The 13,248-nt window shown below is 40.4% G+C and overlaps 4 protein-coding genes across 5 annotated transcripts; 1 reads left to right on the forward strand and 3 right to left on the reverse strand.

The window, feature by feature from the left end:
- Positions 1 to 906: 906 nt before the first annotated feature.
- LOC108049563 (muscle M-line assembly protein unc-89) lies at positions 907 to 3,424 on the reverse strand. Of its 2 annotated transcripts, none has more exons than XM_044461355.1 (2): positions 1,971 to 3,424; positions 907 to 1,573 (listed from the first exon to the last, which is right to left on the reverse strand). In XM_044461355.1, the coding sequence occupies exons 1-2, from the start codon at positions 3,296 to 3,298 to the stop codon at positions 952 to 954; spliced, it is 1,950 nt and encodes a 649-aa protein (XP_044317290.1). In that variant the 5' UTR covers positions 3,299 to 3,424; the 3' UTR covers positions 907 to 951. The 2 variants fall into 2 exon arrangements, with proteins under 2 accessions (XP_044317290.1, XP_044317289.1); XM_044461354.1 differs by having other exon boundaries at positions 909 to 1,597.
- Positions 3,425 to 3,704: 280 nt separating this feature from the next.
- On the forward strand, positions 3,705 to 8,407 carry LOC108049569. The gene is made up of 3 exons (XM_017130789.2): positions 3,705 to 4,940; positions 5,583 to 6,737; positions 8,121 to 8,407. The coding sequence occupies exons 1-3, from the start codon at positions 3,792 to 3,794 to the stop codon at positions 8,373 to 8,375; spliced, it is 2,559 nt and encodes an 852-aa protein (XP_016986278.2). The 5' UTR covers positions 3,705 to 3,791; the 3' UTR covers positions 8,376 to 8,407.
- LOC108049570 (bromodomain-containing protein 4) lies at positions 8,393 to 9,328 on the reverse strand. The gene is made up of 2 exons (XM_017130790.2): positions 9,260 to 9,328; positions 8,393 to 9,206 (listed from the first exon to the last, which is right to left on the reverse strand). The coding sequence occupies exon 2, from the start codon at positions 9,203 to 9,205 to the stop codon at positions 8,408 to 8,410; it is 798 nt and encodes a 265-aa protein (XP_016986279.1). The 5' UTR covers position 9,206; positions 9,260 to 9,328; the 3' UTR covers positions 8,393 to 8,407.
- Positions 9,329 to 12,248: 2,920 nt separating this feature from the next.
- Positions 12,249 to 12,721, reverse strand: LOC108049565. The gene has a single exon (XM_017130783.2). The coding sequence runs from the start codon at positions 12,668 to 12,670 to the stop codon at positions 12,302 to 12,304; it is 369 nt and encodes a 122-aa protein (XP_016986272.2). The 5' UTR covers positions 12,671 to 12,721; the 3' UTR covers positions 12,249 to 12,301.
- Between the last annotated feature and the right edge of the window lie 527 nt (positions 12,722 to 13,248).

The following is a 13,248-nucleotide window of genomic DNA, read 5'->3' on the forward strand; positions in this document are numbered from 1 at the left end:
CCGAACTATGAACATATTAGGCAGGCAATTGAGTCTGCCAACTGAATATTATAATCATTCGGTCATTGAAGTCCCAATTATCGTTATTGCCCTGCTTGGGGCGCTCGAGCATAGAAGGAATTGCAGTCCGTATCCAACCATAAGCTGAAATTCAGGTTTCATTAACGATCTGTGGCTTCGTCAACCGCAAATTATTTTACCAGGATTTGCACTTTGGCCCTTTCGCAAAAGGACCATGCAACTAATGTCCAAACCAATGCTTTCAACAGGATAAGGACCTAAAATCACATAAATGCAGGCTAGGATTAAGAACTGGCTCACGTTTTCTCCATTTTGTCAATAGCTTAAGGCACGTTTTATTGTCCATACTATTATTGGCCAGTAAGGTGGAGTAAGCAGCGATAAATAGGCGATATGTTTTTAATATTATCTTAGGTTGGGTCTATGTTGGATGGTTATCGAGCTAAGAGCCAAATTCCGTTTTTTTTGCATAGGTTTAGCATAGAATAATGTGAACAACGTGAAGTAAAATGTAGTTAAGTTTTTGCCGGTTTTGTCAAATTTATTATGGAATAATGGAATATTTTGGATATTTTTGGTCTATTGACCGGTCACTTTCTAACCACTAAGAGAGCTGTTGCAAGCGAAATGCCAAATGGCGGTCCAAATATGGCTAAATCAATTCTTTAAACTCTTTAACTCGATAGGAAACTAGAGGCAGTGAGAAGAGTACATTAAAGTTTGGGCGGGAAAACCAAAATCGATTTCTACACCGTTAATATATTTATCCTCCGAATAATTAAATGTTAGGGTTTGAGAAACCGGGTATTAATCTTCTTTGGTTTTATACTTGCACCTTGCTTACCATAAACATACATTAAAAACCATTATTGTTTAGAACATTTTATTGATTTGTTGATGATTTTTTGTTAACTATGGATATTTTCTGTTCTAACAGCGATAGTAAGCTATGACCTTGCTGCCAAAACCGTAGATGGGATCGTATTGTATGGGTTTGGGGGGCGAGGAGGGGCATTGTCTGCAGCAGGAGGACGGTGGACGGGGGCATCTGAAGAAGCTGGTGTTGGGTCGACACTTCGGAGGATTCGCATATCTGCAGACCAAGTCATCAGAGGGATAGCCATGCTTCATTTCCGTTTGCTGGAAAAGCTTGCGCTTCGGTTTCTTTTCCTGTGGTTTCTTTTTCTTTGGTTTCTCCTCGGGTTTCCTTTGCTCTGGTATCCTTTTCTCTGGTTCCTTTGGCTCCGGTTTCTTCTCTTCTGGCGTCTTCTCTTCTGGTTTCTTTTCTTCTGGTTTCTTCTCCTCTGGTTTCTTCACTTCTGGTTTCTTCTCCTTTCGTTTCTTTACAATCATCTGCTCAACTCTGCTCTGAAATACCGATGTCAAATTTCTCTGCGAGTCTCTGCTGGCATTTGGGCGCATCACAGAAGCCTCCTTTCTATTAGTTACCCTCACATGTACGGTGCTCACATTGCTAAGTTCGGAGGATTTTTTTCTTCTTTTTCCTTTTATCACTGTGGGTTTCTCTACCAATTTAACCTCCGAATTGGTACTATTTAACAGGACAAAAGGCTTGCTAAAAAGAAGATATGTATCAAATGCAGTGCTCCCTCTAAAGAGTGAACACTCGATTATGTAAGACATCCAAAAGACACAACAATAATAATAATACATATTAAATAGCCCAAGCAGATTGTAAACTTCTGAATATAAATTGGAATTTACTATGTTTTATATACAAATGTTTTTAAAAATATTTTTAAAAATGTTTAGTGCAAGCCAAAGAAGAAAACAAAAGGCTGAAACACTTTTGTCTAGTTTCATTCTTAATAAATAACATCTTTAAAAATATGAATATTTTGTTAGCCTTAAAATTCTTATATAATCTTTTGCTTACTCTTTAGAAGGAGCACTGAATTATTATTCAGTAAAGTTTTTGGCAGCCCTACCTTTTCTCATCGTCCTGTTCAACGGAATTGTTACTGTGGCTGGTCCGGTCTTCCAAAGACATATCCTTTCCGGATTCCGAGCGGCTCATATGTTCCACTGGTGACTGGGAAATGGGAGAGTGGTAAGATGTTAGTTGCGGTTCATTGGGATTCTTAAAGTCACTCTCAAATGCTTCATATTCCTGGTAGACCAGCTCCTCTGCCACGGAACTGGCTGATCTGTTACCGGATTGCTCCTTTAAAGACTCCATTATTGGCTCCAACTCTGACTCGCGCAGGACGCGGTGAGGAATGACAGCTTCCTTTTTGGTTTTCGCTCGAACGGTCTTCTTGCTCTGGGTTTCCTGCCTAAGGTTTGTTCCCGATCCCGACACCTGTGTGATCTTACTCCGCGTCTGAGTCTCGGTGAAGGCCTTCGTGCCATCAATTGGGAAATGGGTGACGGATTGGACCTCACTGAGTATAATTTCCTTTTCACCAGTGCGATGGTTCACCTCCATCTCCTTCGTCGTAAACTCGGTAACCTCGATTATGTCGGGTTCCACCAGATCCTTGGATTCCTCGGGGATCTCCTCGGTCTTTTTAGGTTCCTCAGGCTTTGGCGTCTGGTCCTTCTTGACCTCACAATCCATCTCATCCGTTTGAACGCCCATTTCATGGGTTATAGAACAGGAGCACCTTTGCGGGAAATTCCTGCCCCTGTCGTCTTCGAAATTATTCTGAAAACAGTTTTGGGGATTTGGCTGGAAACAGTTTTGAGATTGCTGGCCACAGTTTTGAGGAGATTGCTGGCCACAGTTTTGAGAAGTTAACTGGAAGTAACACTTTCGTGAAGATCCCTGTGGAAATGGCTGGCAAGATTCCTGGGGAAATTGCTGTCGCGCTTGTTGAGGAGACTGCTGGGAAAATTGTTGAGGAGATTGCTGGAAAAATTGTGGTGGAGACTGCTGGAAACATTGTGGAGGAGACTGCTGGGAAAATTGCTGACGCGCTTCCTGGGGAACTTGCCTAGGACTTTGCTGCCCAAAGTTGTAGTTTCGAGAAGGCTGAAAATTACAATTTCGAGGAGATTCCTGGGGAAGTTGCTGAGAATTTTTTGCGGCAAAATCCTGAATAACTTCCTGAGGATCTGATCTATTTGGGCAGCAAGGTCGTGGACAGCTCCCAGCCTGTGCTCTTGAATTATACGACAGGCTTGTCTTCTGCGGAAAATAACCGAAGTTGCGATATTTTACTGCAGGCATGCATTGTTCTTGGTATGACATCGGCATTCCATAACGATATTGAACACATTGACACGGCTCACTCATTGATCTACAGCGCAGCATCCTGCTACCCAAGATTTAAGCAAGACCCACAATTAAAAGGAGGACCAAATCTTATTAGGGATTAGCCCAGCATCAAACACACTAATTTTTTTGGTGAAACATCGAAAAGGTTTTTGTTTAGGTGGAATTGTTAATTTCAGGGCATGCTTAGAGTTTACACGTAAATATTTTACATAAATATATTTCGAATAGTAGATCCTTTAATTCCAAAAAAAGGCCTTGTTCTTAAATAGTTTATATTATATTATGTTTTTTAATAAAAAAAAGGGTTTTAAGTTCGCATTTATAGAAGTAGTTAAGACCAGCTTTAATTCTCAAAATCAAATGAAATACATCTCTCTCCTTGTTTAATCATAGGTACCCTTGAACCTAGCTTTAAATTTAGCACTCCATAACTAGTTTTTAATCACCCATGTTCTGATTTAAGCAACGCATTTTTTCATTGAAAAATAAAATTCTTAGAGTACGAAATTTTGAAACAGATTAAGTCGTCATGAGTTTTCAGCAGAAGTTGGATGATTTTAGCCAGAAGCTGGACTTGGCCAAGTGGTATATGGGCGTGTCCACCCATCAGGAGACCGCGATGTACGCCATGTCCGAAACCCTCCGTGATGACTACGAGCAGGGAACAGGCGAAAAGATGTACAAGGCCCTGATAATCCTGGGCGTCCAGCCGGTGATATCCAGGAAAAAAATCAGTCGGATGGTGCAGTTGAGCAGAAACAATATTCTGGCCTTCCTGTACTTTGTGCTGGAGGGTTACTACAAGACCTGCCAAAAGGATGGTGTATACAGTATCAACGAGCAGTTGCTGATGAACGCCATAGCCAAGATTGATATGATGCCCACAATACGAGCTCTCGACACCATACTCCCACCGCCCCAGCTTAGTAAGGCTGATATGCAGGCTCAACCGCCGACTCCAACGGTCCCAGTGTTACGTACACCAAAGAAACCCTCCAAGAAATTACCCTATTTCCAAAGCCAACCGAAACCCGTGCAAAGAACCTCGCGGTTGACCGCTAAGCTCCCTGATTTTGTTGTGTCCTTTAATTTCTGGCCCAATAATGGACCACCTAATTATGGCAGAGACGAGGAGGAGCCGTGGTATGCCCAGTATCGACTAAATCCCGGCCAGCGATTGATCAAGAAAACCCTCTCCGAGACCCTGGAGCGATATTTTAAGTTGGGGGGATTAGAAGGAAGTAAGGAGGATGAGGAGCGGCCGAAGAATCGGGAACCCGAGGCGAACATGTGTCTAATCCACAAGGGTCAAGTGGTGCAGGCGCAGCTTTTGAGGGACGAGCTGACGGTGAAGGCGAGGGATCGCTGCCTGGAACTGCTCGACGTCACAGAGCCATATGGCAAAATACGACGGGCTAGGATTTTGGCCCAGTTGGAGCACGACATAGACACAATCATGGCACGCCATCGCAATGCGATGCACTGCGACCAGACCAAAGTGCTGACCATTGAGAACTTTGATTGCGTGCTGTGCCAGCAAATGTTGGTATCGCAACCATGGCCAGAACCAAAGGACCAGGTGGGTCGTGCTCTGGTGGGTGAGGAATGCGGAATGGCCCACACGGCGGCTATCGATACCTATCGCGGAAAGAGGCTCGAGGGCGGAGGAGGCAAGCCGGTGAGCTTAAAACAACCTTCTCATTATATTTCATTACCAATCAAAATCGATTTGAAGGGTTATTTAAAATATAATATATAATATATATATATACCTTTATACTTATATCTAGGCTCATACATTACAAAATTAGGTACTTTTTACCTTACTTATTAACTTTTACTTACCTCAAACAAAAAAAAACACCTTGGTATTCAGTTACAAAAATATTTTTGTTAAATTGGGTTTTTGATTTTGCTTTACATTATTAAGTTAAGTATTTATTATTTGCTTATATGTGTATATGAATAAAAAATAGGAAAAAATTACCAAAAGCTTGAAGATAAGCTATTTCCGCCGCATATTCACTTAAATTTTTGTTTTAGACATATTTATTAGTGTGTAAAAATACCATAATTCAACTAAAACTTAAAATTAAGAAAAATATTCACCTCCGAATGACAAAATAACAATAGATTTACCTACTTATATTACTCTTTTTTTACTTTATACATTACCCACTTACTTGTGAAATTTGATAATTACATAACCTAGGTATTTATTACTAAAAACATCTGTACCCTACACAGGTCCAAGAAATTAGAACCTTTCCCAACACTTTTCAATTCTAGTTAAGAAAACACCTAAACTTTATTTTCACAGAAAAAAAACAAAAAGGATAAAAAGGATAAAAAGGGAAAAAATAAAAAACCGGTAGAATTGCCGCCAGAACCTCCAAAAGAAGAGCCCAAAAAGGTATCGCCCTGGAAACCACCACCTCGAAAACTTTTTAGCGGTGGCTTCCGTATGCATAGCATCGATTTTAATGAGCAATCGGAGAAGTGTAAGCCGATACTTAGTGCCTCGGAGTGCGAGGTCCCTCCGGCCCCAAAGAAAACGGCAGTATCATTTCTACTGGCCAAAGGAAAGATCCCAGCGATGGGTCATCAGTGTGAAATGCGAGTCGCGAGCAAGCGATACAAGAAGAAGTTCTTTCGAGGACCCCGGGCCAACAAGCCCTACCAGTTCATGTACTCCCGGGTCTTCCAATCCGGTCAACCGCGACCCTTTGACCTGAAGAAGATCGTGACCAAGTCGCTGGTGAAGGCACTGGATAAATCCGACGAGAAGGTTGATTATGGGCAGTGTGATTTCGATTGCCTGATGGCGGAGATGACCATTGAGGAGGAGGCTCCCCCAGATGGATCACCAGGAGGCGAAACGAAAAAGAACGCGTTGGGTGAAGCCCAGGGGCCAACTAATTTGTTCGATGAACTGGATCTGCTTGATCAGGATCTGGTCTCCGACAGTAAGGAGACCCTGGACCGTTCGAGTAACCACAGTCGTCGCAGCCATGTGGACCACAAGGCGGAGATCGTGGAGGCGGTGGTGCGATGCGCCAATGCCATCTGGCACAAGCAGTCCACCATAAAGCGGGCCGAGATGGAGCGTTTGGAGAGACTGACTCCGCGAAGGGCGCTCGTCTACAAGGACACCGATAAGTTCGATCCCGACGACGCCGAGCAGATGAACAAGCTGCTCAAGGACGGACTCCGTGCTCTCAGGAACGAGCCTCGCTTCGTCCTGGCCAGTTTGCCGGAGGCCCACAAGCTGCCCATTTTGAGGGAGTGGGTGAAGCGGAGGTACGGAAAGACCTACAGCCAAAAGGAGCTCGCGGACAACATTGCTGAGTCAAACAGAATATTCGAGCTGGTCAACTTGCTGCAGGGCAGTCCCCCAGATCCCGATCTCATGGGCATCGATCGTCTGCACAGATCCGAGGAGAACTTTGACAACTACAAGCAGATCAAGAATACGGTGAGCAATTTTTAATGGAAATTTATAAAAATATTAGTAAGCTCTAGACCTAAAAGCTATACCGCTAGCTACAAGTAGGTTTTGAAATTTAAAATTATATTTTTCTCAATTTAAGGGGGTATATACCTTTTTTGTCGAAAAAAATAGGAAAGTTTGGATTTTTTTATGTATGTAACTATTGTTTTTATTAAATGTATGATTATATTTTCTGAAAGTTTAGATTGTTGACAATGTTTATGCAAAAATTTTTCAAAAAATATTTAATAGTTTATAAGGTGTGGCTGTTTCCCTTAAACGCCTTTATTTTAAAGAGCCTTGCGGTGATAATTCCCCAGGACGAATGGGTCAACTGATACCGAAAAAATAAAAATATTTCATTAGTTTAAAGTAGTATCCTGTACTTGAACGAACGTTTTAAAAAAAAAATTTTTTTTTGTGCATACGGGAACGTTTTATGCAAAAAATGACGTTTTTGGACGCAAAAATTCTTACAAAACTATTTATTTCGGCGAAATAAAAATTTTTACATGAAAAAACGATCGTTCAAGTACTAATAAAATTCATTACGAACATTTAAAAAAAAATTTGAAGAAAATCGGTTCAGTAGTTTTTCGCCTATCCATATCACCGCAAAGTCATTTTTAAATAAAAACATTTCGAGATATTCGCGTTTAAAGTTTCAAGTTTGGGTTTGGGCGGGGACGAGGCGCGCGGCTAGGAGCGCTGTAACTTTTTTTCTACAGCTCAAATCTCTATGAAAATTTTGGGAAATATTCTCAAGAAGTTGTTCTTTAAGATAAAGCAAAAAAAAAAATTTCGATTTATACCCCCTTAAAGCAATGAACACAAGTAATCGGTTTTATTTTTTGGTAAATAAAATACTTCTTTATTTAGGGCCGATATTTTAATGCAAAAGTACATTTCGACATTAAGTTAATTTGCTGTTTCGAAAACATTTATTTGTTCAATACAATGCTAGTCTATTTGGCAGAAAGCTAATAACCAGAAAAAATTTGTTTTATAAATATTTTTCGTTTGGTTAAACGAACTTGATAAAGAAAAGTTTTCCTATTTTCTTATTCAGGTTTGGCAGCTCTACTTTCTCACCGATTTGTGTGAAAAACTGATTTTGTAAAGATATTTCGTACAAAAGCTTAACATCACAATATGAAAACGAATTTGTGTTTCCGAATAATTAAACTTTTACAGATAACAAAGTACAACCTTTTATAACAGAAACCTACTTTTTAAGCTTTAACTTTCAATTTCTCATATTCTGGAACTCCATTTAAAGACAGCTAAGAACGTTCTTGTGATATTTTTGTACCAATAAAAACTCTATTGATAACTAAATATGAGTAATTAGAACACCTTTTTTCACAGGCTTTCAACGTGAAGCAGACCTACCATGACCTGTTAAACGCGCGTTACTTGGAGACCATGAGCTCCGCCTGGTATGCCATGGGAAACTATTTGGTGCCCGGAGGACCTCCTCGCAGGACCTTCTTCGCCTACATAGCCTCCAATCCGCAGGAGATCATGCGGGCGAAGGTGTGGAGCGGCGAGTATCGTGATTACCGCGCCATGCGTGAAAAGAGGAAGGAACAGGAGCGGCTTTTGGGCAAAAAGGAAGATTAATCAGAAAAATAAAACAATTCCGGATTTAAGAATCAGTTGTATTTGGGTTTGGTGCGGGCCACTCTTTTCCCCGTGAACCCCTTGCTGGCCAAGTAATCGAGGATGGAGCGCTTGGTGTGCACCTTCAGTTGGCAGACGTCGAACTCCAGCTCCTTGTTACCATACTCGGCGCCCTCCATCCGTTGGACCAAGTGGATCACGTGCAGCAGCACCTCACCATCCAGTTGCTGGATCTTGGCGTGCAGATCGAGATCCTCTTCGGTGGTAAAGGGATTGCCGTCCCTCGAATTTCCCGAGATTTGTGGCGGAGTCCACTCCGGAGGATCCTGTTGAATCGAAGAGGCGACCTCCGAACTGCTCACCTCAGCTTCATTCGAGCTAGTTTCCGAGCTGTCATCCGAAGAGTCTGAAGAGCTTGAAGAGTTTGAAGAGCTGTCATCGTCGGGATCCAGATTATTGCCCTGGCAATTGTAAAGCTGAACCTGGGCGTACATCTCCTCGAAGACGAGCTGCAGCTTTTTGGCCATTTCGTAGCACAAGTGACCTGGATTCGTGTATAAATAGGTGTTGTAGAAAATCAGCCTCACATCCTTGGCAAAGTCCGCGGCTGTCTGATAACAACCCGTATTAACACGGTGTCGCACGGTGGATAGATCCATTGGTTCCTTAACAATCTCATGGTAATCGTGGAGGCCCAAAAGCTGGGCATCCAGTGGTTCGTAGAAGACCCAAGCGATGTTCTTGTAGGAACTGGCAAACAATCTCTTGATGATGACCTTGCAGGAATTTATTTCCGGCAAAGGCCGTTCACCCTCTTGTTTTCCAGACATGCTAGGAAAAGCTTGGGATAAGTCGAAACTCTCTAAATGACCACTATTTCTCACCCTTTTGTCACAGTCAATTCAGCTTAAATAGAGAGCCCAAAACAGTAGTAATATTTTTTACCAAATCTGTCAACTTTCCCTCACTGGGTTGCTTTGTTTACTTTTTTTGGTATTTTTAGTTGCAAAAACATACGGGATTGCCACCTCAACCCGAGCGGAAAAGTCAATCCACAAATGCGGTTAGGCCAGCAAACAAATTCAGTTAATTATGCAAGTGGTTCTGTGCAGAAATTTATTTTCATAAATTTTGTGTGGGAGTCTGGCCTTTTGGGAAATGACATTTCCCCAATCTTTGGCCTGGGGTAGTTAATCTAATCCCAAGGCCCGTGCAAACAGTCCCTTTTTTCCGGTGAATGTATTTCGACAAACATTGAAGTCCCTTAGAGATATTATTCCAGAAAATATTTATGGTCAACCGCTGACGTCTGCTATTTTAGAGAAGTCATATTCATTTGCATATAAACTTGGTTAGGAGATACAACATACATCATTTTTGGGCAAATATTTGCAACCTTTTCATTCGGACAGTCAACAAGTTGGGCTAATAGCAGAATCCCTTTTTAAAGTCATACTGTTAAATTGGCTTCCACATGCGTGAGGGGTAATCCTGTGGCTCTCTCCTGCTGTTAGCTTGCGATCCACAAGTGAGAGTAAATCAGGCTCACGCTCCTTCTCTCTCGCTGTTAACTCTAACTTACCTGCCACAAAAATGGCAAATTGGGTGGCAATCGGGCCAAGACTTGGCCATATCTTGGGGCACCTCTTCAGTCTGGTGCTGGGGCTCAAGGGGAATGGTCTTCTTGACAGTGGATTCCGGGCTTATACACTCCACTGACCCACTTGCGCGTAGGTAGATGTTGCGGTGATTGGATGTTGACCTTTGCCTACCGCACTTTATTTCAAGTGTGATTTCGGGGAATAAAATGCTAAAGATCGAACAAGACTCTAATAAAGTTTAAGTTTCCATTTCCGTTTCCCGCTAACTCCGCCCACTTCCTTTTTTTAGGGATCTAATTAAATATTATGCATGCAAAGGCATCCTTAAAATAAGTGACAATTAGAGGATAAAGAATGTCTTTAAAAGAAGGATATTTGGGCTTTCATTTTTTAACTTATTTCTATACTGACTAAAACTACAATTATTCATTTTTTTCGCTTAAAACCAATAATACATATCAAGATTTTACATTTTGATATCCAACCTCGCTTCCCAGAATATCGAGTATCAATATGAATAACCATTAAATTGTCGAAATATAATTGTTATATAATTTGCCATATAACAAGTTATTTGCAGATGTTAAACAATCTATGGATGTGTGGCTTAGGCATAGAAAGTTAATGATAAACTATGATTTAATTGAATTCATGATTATTGATGGGTTGTTCCAATCCCAAACAATTTCTAGACGAAAATATATTTTTTATTTTCTTCTAAGAACAAAAATATTATTTAAAAAAAACACAAAAATTATAATTAATGGATTTAATTTGTTTGCTCAAAATGAAAACAAAGGCATCTTTGTGCAGATATTTGCGGTTTGCATAGACCTGCAAAACGACTGTTGTGAACACAGTGAGCCAACAACCAACACGTTATTTGTGTACGTTAAGAAATCATTGACTTAGTGACACAGACCTCGTCCTGAAAAGTTTATGAGGATTTTTGATTTACTGATATCCCAATTGTATATACAACTTTAAAATGTTCAATAAAATAGAATCATACTTAAACATAGAAGTCATTTTACAAAAGGCATTTATAAAGTAATCATTCATTCAATCCATATTATATTAAGTGACATACTAAGGTTGCGAAAATGATTTAAAGTATTTTTAAATTTAAATTCAATTAAAACCAGTGTAGATTGCAGCGAATAAAATATAAATAAAGAATTTCATTCCTGCACTTCATTTCTGAGCCCTCGACGTAAGATTTCTTTTGAACTTGTCGATGCATCAAGTTCTGTCTGAGACTCATTTGCTATTCCACGTTAAAAAATTCCCTTTCTATCGCCGATTTCTAGATAAAAATCTTTTTTTATTTTTACACAAGTAAAACTGCGACACTCAATCAGTTGGCAGATGAAATTATACACCGAGGGACTGGGGCAGGTGCTAAAAGGATCGCCGGAGGGACGGAAAAAACGTGTGAGGCTGTCAGAACCAGGACTCCCCCCTCCCCACAATCCCTTATTCCCTCGCTCTGAGTATGTATCCCTACCTGGGCATCCCGCATCCCATTGGAACCAGGCAATACATATGGATAAATATAAGAAAAAGCGGCAGCAGCACAAAAAGCGGCAATATGAAAGCCCTGCAGAAAAAGGGAAAATAAGAGCCAGCATCGGAGAACGCCGAGGAGATATGAGAAATGTACATTTGGACAGGCTACACAGGCTACACACGCTGCCCTCGCAGGCAGTGCGACAGAGACGGGGCGAGCGGAGCGAAAGAGACGGGTCGAGCGGTGCGAAAGAGACGGGGACAGGCAGTCAGATGTCAAACATTCTTTTGACACTTTGTCATAGCATCTCCCGGTGACACTTGTCAGCAGTCGGATTTCGCATTTCGGAGGAATGGATGTGCCGCAGTTGATTTATACAGCCCTACCCATTCATACATATGTGTATGCGCTCCTATCTTAATAACATTTACTTCTGAATCGCTTGAATTCAATTTTACTAATGCATGAACAGGCCGGCAAGATAAAGATTTTTAAAATCTGTCAGGTTTTCCAAAAATACAACCGATTGAAACTTATTTGGTTAAAATATGGTTGGAAGTAGTTTACGTAGATAGTCCGGAAAATCATAATTTTCCTACTAAATGCAAACAAAAAATTCACAGACTTGTTTAAACTCCACGTAGATCCAATTATTTTTGAACAAAATCAACCATTTCTGCATAGTGCGCAATCACCAATTTCTAAATAAAAATTGTTTGGTAAACTTTAAGGTTTTAAAATACTTTATTTTATAAATGTGAACCTGATGAACATTATTTCATTTTGTATTAAAAAACAATTGGGTTTTAAATATTTTAAGATCCATATATTACCACTTGGGACTTAATACCAGATCCCCGGGCTGAAGTAAATTTGATCGTGACCGTCGTGGCTCCCACTCCTCCCGATGTAATTTGGGCAGTAGCACCTCGCTTTCTCTTTAGATCCGTAATTTTGATGTAGGTTATTGTTTTTGCAGTTCCTGCCTGTGTCAACGTATAGGTTTTCGTCGTGGATTGCAGCATAACTTTGTTCGATGAAACAGTCTCACTGGCAATTAGGGTATCAGTTGTGGCTTGTGTCCCATATGTATAATCGTTTCCTTCTTGGCTTCCGCCTAGATTTCCATTAATCAGGCAAACGTTTGTGCCAACTAAAAGCAAAAACACGGCAAGAAGGTACATTTTATAAGGTTGTTTTTTGGTGAAGAGATGAAAGCTTACTGTTGGTTGACACAAAACAGCATTTCGTTTTTATAGGGCCGCCTCGCGCTGTAAATTTTTGTAACCTTACCGATGGCCTATTTCGATAAAAAGAGGAGATAGAGAAGTGTCTGCGACACATCTTTTACACAATACATTCTATCTTGCTACACAATGAAAAATAATACATATTGAGAGAAAAAAGAAAGAATAAGTTTCCCGACTATGAAATACCCGTCCTGATAAAAAATGGGAAATTTTCAAAATTTTGTAGATCAATTTATAGACAAATAGCTTTTAAATACAATCTTAGTCCTTCCAACACACAATTTTCTACTTTTACAAAGTGGGTGGCATTTACCAATGTAATTACTTTTTGCGATTAAAGTCTTGAACTATTATAATTACTGACATCTTCAAAACTGACTGGTATATATCGACTTGTCTTTCTAAGCTAATGGTTGAAGATCATAAGATCATCATATAAGCTTACAAACTGGTTAAAAGTAATAAATTCAATCCAATTTTGATTGGAAGAGTTCCCTGAAAGACTTTTCTTT

The sequence above is a fragment of the Drosophila rhopaloa genome, unplaced genomic scaffold, assembly GCF_018152115.1.
Source record: "Drosophila rhopaloa isolate 14029-0021.01 unplaced genomic scaffold, ASM1815211v1 contig_115, whole genome shotgun sequence".
Classification (NCBI taxonomy): domain Eukaryota; kingdom Metazoa; phylum Arthropoda; class Insecta; order Diptera; family Drosophilidae; genus Drosophila; species Drosophila rhopaloa.

Excerpts from the sequence above, each read along its gene's own strand:
- LOC108049563 (XM_044461354.1), bottom strand. The coding sequence starts at position 3,298 with ATGCTGCGCTGTAGATCAATGAGTGAGCCGTGTCAATGTGTTCAATAT. Across the intron at positions 1,598-1,970 it reads GAACAGGACGATGAGAAAAG|CAAGCCTTTTGTCCTGTTAA; the intron begins GTAGGGCTGCCA and ends TCTTCTTTTTAG.
- LOC108049569 (XM_017130789.2), top strand. The coding sequence starts at position 3,792 with ATGAGTTTTCAGCAGAAGTTGGATGATTTTAGCCAGAAGCTGGACTTG. Across the intron at positions 4,941-5,582 it reads AGGGCGGAGGAGGCAAGCCG|AAAAAAAACAAAAAGGATAA; the intron begins GTGAGCTTAAAA and ends TTATTTTCACAG. Across the intron at positions 6,738-8,120 it reads ACAAGCAGATCAAGAATACG|GCTTTCAACGTGAAGCAGAC; the intron begins GTGAGCAATTTT and ends CTTTTTTCACAG.
- LOC108049570 (XM_017130790.2), bottom strand. The coding sequence starts at position 9,205 with ATGTCTGGAAAACAAGAGGGTGAACGGCCTTTGCCGGAAATAAATTCC.
- LOC108049565 (XM_017130783.2), bottom strand. The coding sequence starts at position 12,670 with ATGTACCTTCTTGCCGTGTTTTTGCTTTTAGTTGGCACAAACGTTTGC.